General features: G+C 48.6%; 2 protein-coding genes across 2 annotated transcripts; both read right to left on the reverse strand.

Moving 5' to 3' along the window:
* Positions 1-336: 336 nt before the first annotated feature.
* PtrM4_035290 (rve multi-domain protein) lies at positions 337-4,866 on the reverse strand (the record flags this gene model as incomplete). The annotated part of the gene is made up of 1 exon (XM_066104107.1): positions 337-4,866. The coding sequence occupies one exon, from the start codon at positions 4,864-4,866 to the stop codon at positions 337-339; it is 4,530 nt and encodes a 1,509-aa protein (XP_065966309.1).
* A 2,935-nt stretch (positions 4,867-7,801) lies between these two features.
* Positions 7,802-13,602, reverse strand: PtrM4_035300 (DUF3608 multi-domain protein; the record flags this gene model as incomplete). Its single annotated transcript, XM_066104108.1, has 2 exons — positions 7,802-13,132; positions 13,180-13,602. 2 exons carry the CDS (start codon positions 13,600-13,602, stop codon positions 7,802-7,804), a joined length of 5,754 nt encoding a protein of 1,917 aa, XP_065966310.1.
* Between the last annotated feature and the right edge of the window lie 2,656 nt (positions 13,603-16,258).

The raw sequence follows: 16,258 nt of genomic DNA on the forward strand, positions 1-16,258 counted from the left end.
TGGGGAGTGGGGTGTCAAAAGATCGATGGACTAAAATCCTATGTGGTGGGAGAGGAGATTTTTCCAACTTTCCAATAGCACCAGAGAGTAGAGTCATGGCTGAGGAATACTTGGGCTTTCTTCTTTTATACTTCAAACTGATGAAGGTGGAGAAACGTGCGTGAACTTGTTGTATTGGAGCTACGGGAGAAGGGAGAATATCTATGGTGCGCGCACGGAGCAGCTGACTAATCAGTGCCTGGCCAATCAGAGCACGGGAAGCCTGATTCACCGTGAATACTAGTGAAGGCTCTCACCGCGTCTCGACACACCCCCACAGGACCTGATAGTCCTGCTCTATCCACCTTTGTTGTAGTCCTTTGTTTCGATAGTTGGAGTCGTAAGGCCTAGCTGTTGTAGATACCTGCTGTGGGCTTGTCGTTCAAGAGGTTTCGTGAGGCCGTCAGCAGCCATCTCATGAGTTCGTACATGCTCTACGTAGAGGTTGCCGTCGCGGACTTGATCCTTGATGTAATGGTAGTAGATATCGACGTGCTTTGTACGCTCGTGATGACCCTCTGAGTGTAGTAGCTGTATAGATGGAGCGTTGTCTCCGTAGATAAGGATAGGATGGGTATCTGTACCGTTGTAACCGAGCTGGTGTAGCAGACGGTACAGCCAGGTAGCCTCCTTAGCGGCGTAGGTAAGAGCAACGTACTCAGCTTCAGTTGTTGAGGTTGTAACTAGCTTTTGCTTGACTGACTTGTGACAGATAGTACCTCCAGCAAGTTTGAACAAGTATCCGGAGGTTGATTTGCGGTCCTCGCCGTCAGCAAATGAGGCGTCGCTGTAGCCATGTAGGTGTAGCGTAGGATTAGTGTTGTTCTTGTTGTCATCGTATGATGTCGCATACATGGTGATAGGCATGCGTGCGTGTGGAGATGTAGCTCGATAGCTCATTACAAGAGATTTGAAGGTCTTGAGATAGTCGATGATCTGGATTGCGTACTCGTAGTGTTGTTGAGTTGGATTGCTCATAGCGCGGGCGAGATAGGCGACGTGGAAGGATATATCGGCTCGCAGTTGGGTTGCTGGATACAGCAGCTTGCCAATAACCTTTTGGTAGTTCTGAATTTGTTGTTGAGTTGCAAGATCAGTTGGAGATCGCAGCTTCAACTTGAGTACTGAGGTATCAAGCGGCGTGTAGCGAGGGAGCGCGTGTTGACGACTATACTCCTCTACAAGCTTGTCGACATATGACTCCATTGAGATCTCGATGAGTCGGGATGGTCGTGAGCGTCGGATCCGGAGACCTAGGTAGTGAGAGATTGGTCCTAGATCTCGACACTTGTACTTCTTGTATACAGCCTCTTTGATCTCCTTCATGCGTTGCTTCGTAGCTGTGATGAAGATGATATCATCAACATACGCAAGGATAAGACTGCCGTCTAGGTGTTTGAAGACACATGGATCTGACTCTAAAGGATCTAAGCCGATACCCTTGAGATAGCTCGATAGCTCATTGTACCAGAGGCGTGGTGAGCGGCGCAGGCCGTACAAAGCTTTGATAAGCTTGGCTTTGCGTCCGTCTGGCAGGCGGACATAGACTACTTCGTCTTTGTCTAGTTTACCGTTGAGAAAGGCGGTAACAACGTCTGCTTGCTCGCATTCTAAGTCTTCGGTTGCGACAAGGGCGAGAAGGACTTTCAGTGTAGTTGCGCGAGCTACTGCAGCGTAGGTTTCGCGCCAGAAGTCGGTCTCCTGCCTATTGCCACAGACAACCAGTCGAGCCTTGAAGCGCTCGAGTTGTCCATCGTCCTTGACTTTGTATTTGTATACCCACTTAGTAGGCAGGGCGTATACGTCGGGAGGGATCGTGGTTGTGGTCTCCCATGTGCCATTCTGGTCGAGTGATACGAGCTCTTCATCTTCAGCAGCGATCCATTGCTTGCTGTATGGATGAAGGCGTGCTGCCTTGCGTGTGGCAGGCTCAGGCGGTAAGTCTGTTGTTGTTGCCTCTGTAATTGCCGTAGCAAAGCAACGAGAGACTGCCGCGTATCGGTTGGGCGGTCGAGTGATGCGACGACGTCCATCGAGTATGTTACGGGCATCAAATGATGCACTGATCTCGTCGTGACGTGGAGCGTTTTGGGATGTATCCCGACGCTGAGGTGTTGCTCGAGCATTAGCAACCTCGGTAAGACTGTTATAGTTGTCAATGTCCGCGTCAAAGTCAAAGCTAGACTGCGCTTCAGCCTCTAGTCCGTCAAATACATAACCACTACCTTGCTCCGGGAGAGAGACTTCATGGTGTGGAAATGAAGAGGGATCTAGTGCTGGCGGTGGATCTTGGATATAGAAGCATTGATCCGGTTTGGTTGTAGCTGTGTCTTCTTGGACTACAGCTTTGACGTCGTGTTTAGGCCAAGCAACACTGCTCGTACGGTGTATGGACTGTGTGACTGGATCCCACATAAGGTAGATCCGTGATCCTTCTCGACCGACGAAGTACATCTTGACCGATCGTGGTTCAAACTTGGCGCTCTGAACTCGTCGCTGTACTGGTTGATGGACGTACCCAGCTTCTCCGAAGGTGCGGAAGGAGCATAGATTAGGCACAGGGTTTGCAACCTTCATGTGCTCAAATAGCAGCTGTCTTGGTGTCTTACTGTCTGGTACAGCAGAGCTGACGCTATGATTAAGGACGTCGATGGAGTACTGGGCTGCGTATGGCCAGTATGTCTTAGATATGTGAGGCGCTGCCAAAATCATTGTGCGCGCTCGGACCTCCACTACGTAGTTGCTGGCTTCAGCGACTCCATTCTGGTGGGGTGTATAGGCGGTGGAAGGCTCGGAGATGATGCCTTTGTCCTTGAAGTAACGCCCAGTCGTCTGGTTGAGGAACATGTTGTCGTTGTCCATGTGAACGATCGACACTCGAACGTGGTGTTGAGTTTCCATCTTGTCCAGGTGTTGTATAAGCTTAGATGTGATTGCTGCTTTGCAGTCTGTGAAATCAATCCAGCGGTATCGTGAGTAGTCGTCGGTGTACAGTATCCAGTAGCGCTCACCGTTGACACCTTCGGGCGTCACTGGTCCAACGATATCGATATGAATACGATGGAGGAACGTGGTTGAGCGGGCTGGAGACCGTCGTGAGATCTGCTTCTTCGATTTGGATAACATGCAGGCCTCGCATGAGAATGCCTGTGTTGTAGTGAGACGTAGGCCGGTGGTGTTGGCGACAAGAAGCTTAAGAGCTTTGGGGTCGGCATGGCCAAACAGCTCATGGAGCTCTTGGAGAGTAATCTCGCGATAGGGAGCGAGTACACCTGTTGGGTTGGTGGTTGCGGCGGTTGCAAAGGCAAACGCGCGAGCTGCCTCAAGCTCTGTGTTGGCGAGGAGGAGCGTAGGGATCTTGTCGATCTCAGGTGTGAAGGCGATCTCTTGTTGTGATGGCATGAGGTACAGCTTGCTGTCCCAGCCGTGGTAATAGAGATTTTTCGCTCGTAGTTTAGAGTGGGAGAGGACTGATACAAACATGTCCGGAGCGTATAGCACGTTAGTGAAGGAGACCTTGTTGAGTACACCTTCTGACGTGACGACAGTGATCTGAATGGTACCTACCTGCTTAGCAGTAATAGGTCCGGCTCCAGTATTAATTGTAGCAGGAGCAGTGTCGTGTAGAATTTGGAACTTGCTGCGATCATTGCAGATGTGATCGCTGCTTCCAGTATCGATAATGAATCGTTGTTTGAAGTTAGAGGTCTCCTTGGTGAGACTCTGTACCTTCTCTGACAAATGAACCGTTGTAAAGGCAAAGCCTTCAGCATTAATAGCTGCGGCGTTGGTGCTAGTAGGCTGTTGTTTGCCTTGTTGTTGAGCTTGGCGCTGACGCCAGGCTTCAGTGGCGAGGTGAGGAAAGGTGTACCAGCAGTTATCACCTCCTCCAGTATGGTTGCAGTCGCAGTGCTTGCAGTATGGGGAGGTATTTGTAGGTCTCTGAGTCGCACCCTCAGAACCTCTACCTCGTCCGCGCTGGGCTCGCCCATTGCCTCGATTGCCGCGGCCACGGGTGGCGCTTCTGTTGGCGTCGTTGTTATCACTAAGAGGCTGACTGCGGTTGTTGTCACCCCCAGAAGCTCGGATAGACGTGTTAATGGTCTTGATTGGGTCGTCGCGGCGGGCCTCGTCAATAAGCTCGCTACACATGCGATCGACGTTCAGAGTAACGTTGCGGCGCAGATCAGCGCGGCGATCGCGTCCGTAGTCCGGGTAGGCGTTGTTGATAGCAAGAATGAACTGATACACTCGAGCTTTGTTAGATAGCTTACAGTCTGCGATGACGTCAAGCTTTGCAAGTCCTGCTTTGAACTTGTCGGTGAAGTTGGCTGTAGAGGGGCAGTCTTGAGCTCTCAGCTTGAAGAAATCTGCCCAGATAGTACACTCTTCAGTGACGCCTTGTTCACGATAGCGTGCGGTAATAGCTTCGTACTTCTGCCTTACAGTAGGCAGGTTCATGACGTTGTCCCATACTGATCTTGGTACTGTATTAAGTATGGCCAAGGTGAGAGACGATTCTCGGGAGTTGTAGATACGATAGAGCTCACAGTCTTTGTCGTACTGTGTAGTAACTTCTTTGTTGTGGGCTCGTACGCGTTGTTGAGCGTCAAGCAGAAGTTGTGGCGTGTTGAATGCCGATGACGTAGTTGTCGGTTCAGTTTGATAGTGAGGTGTTTCTGGGTATGTGACCATGTAGCTGCCGTCGAGTAGACCTCCGATAGAGTGAATATTTGCGTACAGCTTCAATGCTGCTTCCCAGTGGTAAGCGTTGCTACCATCTGCTTGTAGCTTTGGGATCGCGTCCATCGCTGTGGATGGCGCCATCGTGACTTTATCGTCGTCGTCGTCGCGCGAGTGACTGATGTTGTGTTCAACTGATCGGTTCTGCTGCTGCGGAAATCGCACCTCTAGAGCACTTTATCGTGATAGAGGAGGGCTCATAACCTGATGAAGGTGGAGAAACGTGCGTGAACTTGTTGTATTGGAGCTACGGGAGAAGGGAGAATATCTATGGTGCGCGCACGGAGCAGCTGACTAATCAGTGCCTGGCCAATCAGAGCACGGGAAGCCTGATTCACCGTGAATACTAGTGAAGGCTCTCACCGCGTCTCGACACAAACTCTTAAGCAACAGGCTCATGGGCAGATCTGGTGTTTTCATTTCTATTTTCATTCTTAAAATGTGGAGAAATGTGACGGATGACTTTATTCTGGTCCTGTCGTCATGTTTATGACAGAAAAACGGAAAGAAAAAAGCAATGAAAGGCGCATATGTGCAGCCCGTGGAGACTGCATATGCTAGCATCTCTGCGCGTCCGCGATTGTGCGTATATAAAAGACCTTTCCCCTCTCTTTCTTTTTCTTTTTTTCAAAATGGTAAGGTCAGCACTCCGATGGTTGGTTCGAGTCTGGACTTCTAGCATTAAAAATTGGGTTATTCCACCGAGAAACCCGTGTAGCAGAAAATGGTGGCGAAAGCCCCTATGTGTGAGAGGATTCCGGATTTTCCAAAATTACCTAACTAAAAGGCTTTACTTTTTCTTTCATCGAACATCAGTACAGCAGTGACTACAGGGAGATAAAAAAAGAGAACCTTCATCTTATGGGGCAGTATGCTCACAGAGACAATTTCACATATCTGCAAAAACATCTTCTAGACATTCCAAAATTCTTAAACGTCAACACGCCAACTAAATGAATGTCCGACCACTAGCGCCTGACTTGTATTTAAAGCCTCTTGTTCCTTCTACCTTCTTCATACCACCTACTACTGTGTTCCTCTACTAAAACGACCCGAACGAAAGATATATGTGTGGAGGAGAGTGGAAACCTCGAAAATACTAGACATACGCTACATGACCAGCACCTTTGTGCTCCTCTTCTTCTTTCCACCTTTCTTGAAGAAATCTCACTTCACTCTTTCACTAAAAATCAGGAAGAGCAACGTGTAATATGCGGAAAGAACTAAGAACCCAAAATTACAAAAATCTCATTGAATGTCCGGCGCGCTGGAGATTGTCAAAATGTTGACCCTGTTGATGCATGCCAAAATTCCTGGGCGCTTTCTGGATGTTCTGCTGCCTCGGTGCTGCCACAAATCCTAGCTGTGTCCCGGAGGTTCGGCGGCGTCGGTAGTACTATAAAACTCACCTTTTCTTCTATAACTCTTTTCTTTTCATACGAAATAATCAGCGCGTGCTAAAAATTCTAAAAAAGTTGAAACAAGATTGCATGTGTGCCAAAAGAGACGAGCAAGACCCAAATGTCTGTTCCAACGGTGAGCTATAAAATTTACCGTCTTTTCTACAACCTGGAAACCTCCTATAGTCCTTCTTCCTCGTCGCGATAGAAATACCTAAAGCCTACACACCGCTTAACTTGCTCAAAAATCTGCAAGCTGTATCCCTCATGTCTACCGCTCCAATGCTACTCTAAAAATTTACCGTCTTTCCCAGAGCTTGGAAACCTCCTAAAATACCACCTCTCTATCGCGCTGAAAGTACAAAACACATACATACTGCTCATATGTTTCAAAGCGAGTCAACTACGCATTGATGTCTGCGGCGCCGGTGCCTGCCCCGATAAAACCTCCCATCTTTTTCCAGAACTTGGAAACCTCTTGTTCTTTACTACATGTTCGTTGCGTGGAAAATACTCAAAATGAAGATTACGATGATCAATGTATCAAAGAGTTAGTGATCTCCGAAATATCCGCCCTATCGGTCTTACTATAAAACTCCTACTCTCTGTTCCAGCAGCCGAACCTACTCTCCTACATTACTGCATCATAGCCGCGCTCGAAATAACCAAAAGAATGCAATTGCAAGCAAATGTTTCAAAAAAGTCCATGGACGGACCCATGTCTGCGGCGGCGGTCCAACCATAAAATCTACCGTCTTTTCCAGAACCTGAAAGCTTTCTCCTACACTACTACTTTTTCCAAAACATACCGCAACTTACTTGAAAATACCAGAAATGCATACAAAATCCGGCTATGTCTTCTTAAAAACTTAGCCATTCCCCGTATGTGCTGTTCTGTTTAGAAAACACAATATCCGCGCCCACATGTTGCTCTGCTTGAAAACAGGCTTCGAATAACGGAACGTTCTTAGAAAATACACAAATTGTACAACAACTCTAGGCATTTGGGGCTGTGGAAATATGTCTCTTTACTCACTCTCTATCTCTCCCATTTTCTTCCTCTCTATTACTTCCTAAAACGCTTCTTTATCTCACGTATGTTGCTCTGCTTGAAAACCGTCTTGAGAAAGCTCAATGTTCTGGAAAATCACAACACATTCTACATCATTATAGGCATATAGGGACATAGAAAATATATACCTCTACTCTGCTTCTCCCCTCTTTCCTTCCTGGCCCTTCTTGAAAATTTACATTGTATTCCAAAACTGGTTATTTCGAGTAAAATGCTTGGAGAACTCATCTGATAATAAAATTTATGCTTTTGGCAACATTACCATTGAATATCAAAAGTCGTAGATAAGGCAACCAATAAAAAAGTAAGAGTGTTCGAAACCTAAGATCAAATCCCTCATGCTGAGCAGACCAAAAAACCGAATGGAACTCCAAGACGAAGCTGAACGTGCATTTCCAGCGCACCATGTGCAAAGCACATGAGCGGTATAAACATCATTTAAAATTCTCATAGCAACAAGTACATGCGACCTCGTGCTGAAACACTTCCAATTATCAATACAAACACCAGTTCCCCAAAATAAGTATTGTCGAGACTCAGCTCATGTCTACGCCCTATCATCACTATCGCGTGCCATGTTCCTCCCTCCGGCACTTCCAAGACTCCCATCCCGTCTCGGAGCAAAGTCCATGCCCTCTACAATGCTGCCTCTCTTACTCATGTTTGACATGCTTCCCTCGCTGCCCTGCCTACGGCCAGCGATACCGCTAGTTCCTCCAAATGTACTACTCAACGTCCAGCCGCCAGTGGCCGGACTAGCGTCCCTAATCCAAATCGCCGGTGGCAACCCCAGACTTGGTATCTTCTCCTCTGACACTGGTGTAATGCGTGGTGAAGGCGATGGAGCGTGGCGGAAGGCATCAGCGTAGAAGGTAGCAAGGAGAGAGGCACTCGAGCAGAACGCTTCAACTTCCTCTTTGACTTGTTCGGGGGTCACCGTAGCCGCTGGCACAAGGGGCGGCGTAGTTGCAGTTGAAGACTTTACGTCGTGGAAGGAAAGTGCTGTGTGTAGGAGACTAGCATCTTGAACTGGTCGAGCTAGAGGGCTGGCGAAGGGGCTGCGATGTGGGTTGCCACGTTCCACTGCCGGTGTAGACGGCAAACGGCTGCTTTGGCTGCCATCTGTAGTCGCTTTCTTATGCTCATAAGGATCTACGTGTCGAATTCTGCTGTTGTCCTTGCCGCGGTTGTGTGCCAGGCGGTTTGCTAGCAGAAGAAAGTCGCCCTCGTCTGTGATCTGTGCCAGGACTCCTCCACTCCGATGGATGAACTGCGTATACTTGTAGTCTGGACTGCCCCAAGAGTACGTAACATCTATATCTGGTGGAAAAGCACTCGCTGCTTCCATATCCAGCACAAAGTTCAGTCTCCGCAACAGAGCTTTGTGGTATGCAAATTTATCTGTTTTCATGTATTGCGGGGAGAAGCTCGTAGAATCCCACATCGTTTCTGGCTGAGCTTGAGGAGGCTGCAAAGCAAGCTTGATCACATATGGCGATCGGAAGGGATGAGTGTCGACAATGTCCGATACTTCGGCAATGGGTACCTCGACTAGCTTCAAGCCATACTTCTCTACGCTTGTGGCCCATGTGACGATAGCGTCTTCGATTAGCTTCGCAGTGACGTTCATCCAGTCGATGCGTATATGATAACAGTTGTCGGGGTTGTGCAGGCGATCATAATGGAGAGAGATGATCTCAGGACGATATGAACGCTTCCTGGGATCAACATCGTAACGCATAACGCGCGACAGGACGACTTGTCGTTTAGCAGCATCGGCACGTGTCGGTGTTTTATCACCCTCTCTTAGTGAGCCAGAACTTGTAGAGGAAGAATCTGCAGTATCAGGTCGCGATTTGATAGTCTTTGACAGCAGAGGCGACGTGCGAGGCGCTTCTGAGAGCGGCGTAGAAGGTACTGACTTGTCCGACTTGCGCATGCCGAACCATCCCGTGCGAGATTCGTTTCGGGGAGCTCTGTACTCCGCTGCAATCTGGAAGAAGAAATTGCCGTCGCGGAACTGATGTCGTCTCTGGACGTGCTGGAAGAGGCCCTTGCTCATGAGTTCATTCCCGAAATCTACTGCCTCGTCTCGGGTTTCGATGTCCTTGAAGTTTGAGAGCAGCCAATTGATCAGGTCAAAGCCCAGGAAACAGTTGTAATGAAGTTTCAAATGCCATCTCCGATCAAGCATCTGAATGCCCTTGTCACCCTGTAAATCCTCCGCGAGCTTCTTGATGTCGATGTTCGACTTGTGGTACTTTTCTGCATCGGAGAAGATAGCTGTCTGAAACTCGCTGTCAGTGTCGCTAAGAAGCGTGTGATCTGGACCTGCTGCTACGACTGCTGAAGGATCACGTGTATGATACTCGATAGCGAGTGGGTTTGGATCTTTCTGCTTCGACGCAGAAGCGGGCTGGGAATAACGCTCCTCGGGGGTGATAAATCGGAACTTCTGCCATAACTGAGTAAGCTTGCGAATACCTTCTAGTCGGATCTCCTCTTCGGAGTCTTCTGTCTGCATAGGGAAAGGCCGCCTGTGCACAGCGGGTATATCGACTGGGATCAGAACAAATCGAGCCCTCCAAAAGCGTAAGACCTCAGAAAACTCGTCATGGTAGCCCGCCAAGAATGTATCAATGATATTCCAGTTGTACTCCCTCCGGGGTGGGCGCAACATGATATCCCGTGGGTCGTAAGTACTCTCGAATGCAGTACGAATGTAGGGCCTGTACGAGAAGGGCGTATCGACTCCAGCAGACGACTCCAACGCTGTGGTAGGTTTCCGATTGTATCGTCTTACCTCTACTTCCCCTCCAGCTACACATACCAACTGGTGAATATTATTCCCAACACTCATGAAAACGGTATCACCGTCGTTAGACATGTAGTCTGGTGCAAGTATACTAGCAAGCGCCTTCTCTTGTCTTCCTGAGAACTCTGCGACTGACGAGCCAACAATGACTTGGAACCCATGAGAGAGACGAAATGCGATAAGCTCTCTTATGAGCGACTCTCTGCTTTTCGGAGCTTCCAAAATCTCGTCATCATCATTCTGCGTAATCTTGTATGGGCTCTCATTATATTCCGTCGCGATCTGGTCAACAGAGGGGAACCACTCATGGGTGAGCGGTACGGCGGCCGGCGAACACAGCGATCTCCACTTTACCGTACCAGTTCTCAAAGTCCTAGGGAACACATGGTGCCAACGTCGATATTGGTTTTTGGACGTGATGGCGTTCTTCTTGGGGTTGCAAGGATTGACCAGGACGGCCCAGGGCGCGATTGCGCTTGTAGGAGACAAGGTTCGTGGAGCTTCTCTCGCACCTCCGCTGGAGGATAAGTCCGGCTTATGGTCTCCTGTCCCTCGCGCTCCTGCAAGAAGAAACGTTGACCCGGGATCTCGGACAATTGAACCGGGCTGGGAAGTGATAGAAGGTCTACTGGACGTTATGCCCCTTACAGTCTCAACTGAGCGGCCTGCATGGTCAGAAGCTAGTGACTCCGCAGACAAGGGACCGGCGCGCGACGCAGGCTTTATTGCGATCGGCTGCGACGCTTTCTCAACAGAGGTATGACGGGTACTGGCTAACCTCTCAGCAATAGCGCCCTTTTGGTTCTTTTCGACAGTCAACATTGCGGGTTTCACCTTGCCTTGACTGATGTCAATGGTGGCGTCCCCTAGAGTAGGCTGCGCTGGTGTTGCCTTCCCACCAAAGCTGATCTGCCTCAAGAACCAATTGGAAGGTCTGCTCTTCAGCTCTGGATTGACGGGCGCTGCTGCCTTGCCACTGACAATAGGAAGACCTGCTCGCTTGGGAGGCGAGGATCTTCGGCTGGGAGCAGGAGAATCTCTGGGGGTTGACCTCATGAATCCTCGGTAATCTTGAGAATCACCAGATCCACCTGTTTTATGCCCAGATTGACGGTCAATACTAACGCTGTTTCTTGCCAAGGCCTTTTGTCTTTGCAGAACATCGGCTCGAGGAGCCCCTTCGCTTTTGTAGTCCGCGAAACGATACGTACTCCCTCGCGGAGACTGACTCTTTACTTCCCTCGACTTTTCACGCATGAGCTGCGGGAAGCTTGTGTCTGGAGGAGGGCGGCCTGTTTTGCTCAGAGACGTACTAATGCTGCGGAAAGAAGTAGACAGATGTGAGCTCTTGGATTGCTCAGGAGATCCCCTCGAAAGCTGATCGCTTGGCATCCGCTGATGGAGCTGAAGCTGATTCGCAGAGCGCCTTTCCATGAGCGTAGAGAACACGGCGCCATCGTACGCCTCCATCCAAGCTTTGTGAGCAGCCCTGGTTTCATCCAACTGGTCATCGGTATACTCTCTATCGCCTCTTGACGAGTAGGAACCCGCTCCAGGCGCTGAAGGCTTGACAACCGGTGCTCTTTGTAGACCCTCCTCGTTTGGGTCAAACAGCTCTCGTAGATGGTGAGGATACATTGGGTCTTCCTCCAAGTAGGGGATAGCAATGTCTCCTAGCTCATTTTCCATCACACCCATCATTTGAAGTTCGTATAAGCGACATCGCAGGGAAAAGATGCGGCCTTTCTTGCGTGATTTTCTCACGATCTTATCAGCCTTCCGTGGTTTTGTAAGTTCCAGAATCTCTTCAGATGTGCCCGACCAAAAGGAGATGTCCACCCAATAAGGCATCGCAAATCTCCAGCCGTCAGATGTATCTATGGAGTCATCTTTTGGAACATGTCGTAGGACTGAAGTACGTGACAATGAGCCAAAATTTGGCTGGCTTTGACGGGGCGTTTTGTCTTCCTCTGCACGTAACGGTCCGGCAGAAGGGTACTGATCCTTTTCCTCTTGAGCTTCTAGTTCGGACACTGACCTAGGTGTTCGGTATTTGAACAAAGGCACAGAATGGAGTGGCATTGGTGATAGACACACCAAATCGATGCCGATACCCGATCCAATAAGAGTATCTGTAGTCAACTTGAGCATGTTGTAGTCTACCTCAAAGACACCAGTGCCTGGTGAGACAACGATGACAGAGATTCCTGTTCGGACAAGGTCGCGGTCGATGTAATCTTTCGCGAATTGAACTGCGGCCAGGTTGATAGCTTCAAGAATGTTTCCCTGACTTGCCGAGGATGGTCTACCAGCTACGACTGTGTACGTAGCTCCTCCCTCAGACCCCAGTTCCTCGCTATTATTTACGTGCCTCACCGGCTTGCGGACGAGAGAGACTTCCTTTAGGAACATCCTAAACTCCTTCTTTAGCTGATAGAGGATATTGATCCAATCACCACTGGCCATGTCACTGACGACAACGCGATAGTAGTCCCTGAAACTACCCGACTGCGGTTCGGAGTGATTGTTGCTTGTTGTTCCCTCCGGACGATCTGCCAAAGGTTCTCCGTCGTATTGCATTCGTGTGAAGAGGATGATAGTGACCAAGTGCCGTGCGTTTATCCTCAGCCATCTTTTGAACAGATCTGGGAGGAAGCCGCTCACGACTTTGTTGAACATGATCTCGCCAGCACCTTCAGTGTCAAAGTCCCACATTTCCTTAGACATCTGAATAAACAGCGTGTATCGTGCCGATTCGCTGCGAAATATGGGTTTGGACTTGGGTGAGAAGTAACCGGAGTGTACGGATTGGCCGTTAATGTAGATGTGCTTGATCGTCGCCTTGATAGTACCCATAAACAGTAGCCTCTGACCACGATAGACGGTGCGTTTACTAAGCTCGGAGGTTGCCATACGCCACATATCCGCGCGCGCAAGATACTGGTCTCGGAACACAATTTCCACATGGTGAGCTTCGTGCATATCTTCATCAGCCTCGGTAACCACTACTTGCATCCTGTTGCGGAATCCGAATACTTTGGCAATTCTTTCGGATATAGAGACCTTGACGATGTTAGCTTTAGAGAATGTCGATGTGAGGTCTTCCTTACCTGTAGATTTGGGTACTTTGACTTGAGGTCTGCGGGAAGCACTTTGGGTACAAAGACATACGCCTTATCCGCGTCGATATCGCGGCCGCCCGGAATAGTCGAACCATTCTCGTCAATTGTTACTGTTATTGAGTCGCGACGATGTCTTCTCGAATGGCTGTGGATATTGCTGCTGCTAGGCCAAGTGTCAAATTTGTGAAACGCCACATCATGCGCGCTCTTAGGACCTGCATGAAAATTGCGTATAGCGTTGTCTGTATGGATGGCCACGATTTGGAGCAGGGAACCAATACCGGTGGGGAGCTCAGGGAACTTGTCGCCGTTGAACACGATCTCATCTCTCGAAAAGTTGTCATCATGCGTCCACAAGGTGCAAACTTTCTGTACCCGTGCTTGCTGTTGATTTGACACCGATTTAGACATATTGGGTCCTAGTGCTGGTGGGATGGGTTCTGGTCACGGACACTTTTATGTCGCTCGGTCATATATACAAGTCGCGTGGTGTCGCGTCATCTTATGGTCCGAGCGGGGTAAAAATGAGTCTCCAACGTTTGAACCTACAACCGCGGGAGTAGCCAGCGATGCAGGTGGATGGATCGCGATGACAACCTCGGGAGGAGTCGCGAGTTGGTATGCAAGGGCCGCCTGCAAGGTACGGTCACTACGGTGACTGCCAAGGCGCTAGAGCCTGTCGCGATAGCGCACCTTGAAGTTGATTTCACAAACTGTACACGACTTACCAGCATTAACCTGATACCCATCTACATAATTGCAACCCCATAGAGGCATTCTTAGGATTTAACTATCCTACTACTGATTTTTTAACTGTGTTGCAGAGACTAAGGTACGCGATGTCCATTGATGTCGAAACACAAAGTCGCAGTAGTTGTGTTCAAGTCAGATAGTCCGACGCCTTATGACTCTTTCTGAAAGACCAATCATCTACAAAGTCATAATGAATGAGTAACCGGGTATGAATCTGCCGCTGTGCTTCTCCTCACATTATAGCTCTGTCTTTGATACTGCTCTACTCCCAACGCGACATTATAGCTGATACTATCGCATCCTCAATATTGCCCTTCGTTACAAGCTGCAGTAAAACTAAACCATTTCTTTGCCATGGATACATACCCTCAGGACATGCGGCAAGCGTTACCTAGTCCATCCGAAGAGTGGCCACCAAATTCAGGGCCAAGCCAACAACAAACGACATCACCAGATCCACTGGTGCGATCATCTACACTTCCAACGTATTTTCATAACTCCGGGTTTACTGGCGTGGGTCATTTCAATCCACCGTCTCCGCATTCGGGTGCTTCAAATTGGTATTCTTCACCACCACAAAGCCAGCTAGGATATGGAAGGCCCTATACTTCCGAAGAGTTCAAAGAAGATGCAGGGTCTTTTTCTATCTACTACGTCATTTTCCAAAGTGCTAAACCAAAAATAAATGGACTATTTCAAAACTCGGGATCTGTCGGCGCAAAGTGTATGGAGCATGGCTTACAAAAAGCCACGAATGATGGTGTGATAGCAAAGGAAGAGACTGGAAGAGACTTACGATGGTTTGAGGAAATTATTTTCCAATCTGGCGAAGTGTCGTTTAATGATAAATTTGGATGTACAGCTAATCGTGAGTTACAAGTTAGTGCATAAGAATGGCCTATTATTGACCAGCTTCAGTTTTACATTTCCTTATGCAGAACGGGTACTTGAAAGAAGAAGGGGACGGCGAGGAACAAGAGAAGGGGAAGACCCCGGAAGCAATTACAACGGCGCCCAGTTTCAATGGAGAATGGCATCTGGAGCGTATACTGAAAAAGCAAGAGAGAAGAAAGGCAGCTTCATCAGGACTGAGCCACAAGACATGAGGCTGCGTAAAATTTAGTACACCCACTCTGTATACTAATCGATCTTTTATCTCTTTTCACACAATATGAATCACATGTTGGGTTTGGCAGTTTTTACATTCGTCCCTACATCCATATTGCTGTGCATTCATCAGCCACTCTACTCACTACTGTGTACGGTCTGAGTCAAACAAAATCATGAGTCCTTCGCAATCATAGAGCTCCCACTGATGACACCGACGTTCAGTCACTACCCGCGGGAGTCATCGCCTACATATACATATAAGAGCGGCTCTTCTGTAATCAAGAACTACTTGCATCTCCAATATAACTCCCATGTCGCTCTCCACAAACCCTTACACCGAATTCACCTCATATAACAAAGACTAGTCAACAATGCCTCGCCACACTGAAACTCGTCAACAACCATCCAAAGGTCATAACAATTCCTCAGAACCAGAGTCAAGCCGCGCTCTCCACCAAACTCAAAGACACAGTGCTACAGTTTACGAACTCCCTTATCGCCCTATACCTTCCTATACACACGCCCACCACACCGAGAACTATCTCACCACCTGTTCCCCTACCCAACCCTTACACTTCCAGTCACACCACAAGCAAAAGCCAAACCAAAAACGCCTACGTACACCAAAACCAACCCCAGAAGTCGAGCTAAACCCCCAGGAACCAGGTCAAGTCTCCTATACATACGACCAATACCATACTAGGGAAATCATAGTCTACTACATTGGCCCCTACACCCATTATAAAAATGGATGCGTCCCCCACGTCGTACACAAACCTTCCTACGACATCGTAGAAAACAGTCTCAAACCAGGATTTCCGCGATCGCCTAGAATCTCACTGTACACCCTGGCGCGACGTCCGTAAAGACAAGAAAAGGGCACCTGCTATAGAAGGTGATTTATGGGAAATATACAGTGATGATAAGGTGAGATCGTGGTATAGATACTTGGACATATGGCGATTGAGCGGCAAGAGATGTGAGGGTAAAGATTGGTATACAGAGAATCGTAAATGAATTCATGCTTGATGATGCATAGTTTATGGGAGTGTAGTTTTCTGACGTTGTGCAGTTCAGGATCGTATGGATGCTTTTGATGATAGAACGAGTGATGTTGTGAAAGATACTGGAGCCGATCATACGAGATGAGACTTGGCTGACAGCCTCGGGCGGCGAGACAGTGAGGTTGTTATTATGAGAACTC

This window comes from Pyrenophora tritici-repentis, chromosome 1 (assembly GCF_003171515.1).
Source record: "Pyrenophora tritici-repentis strain M4 chromosome 1, whole genome shotgun sequence".
Taxonomy (NCBI): Eukaryota; Fungi; Ascomycota; class Dothideomycetes; order Pleosporales; family Pleosporaceae; genus Pyrenophora; species Pyrenophora tritici-repentis.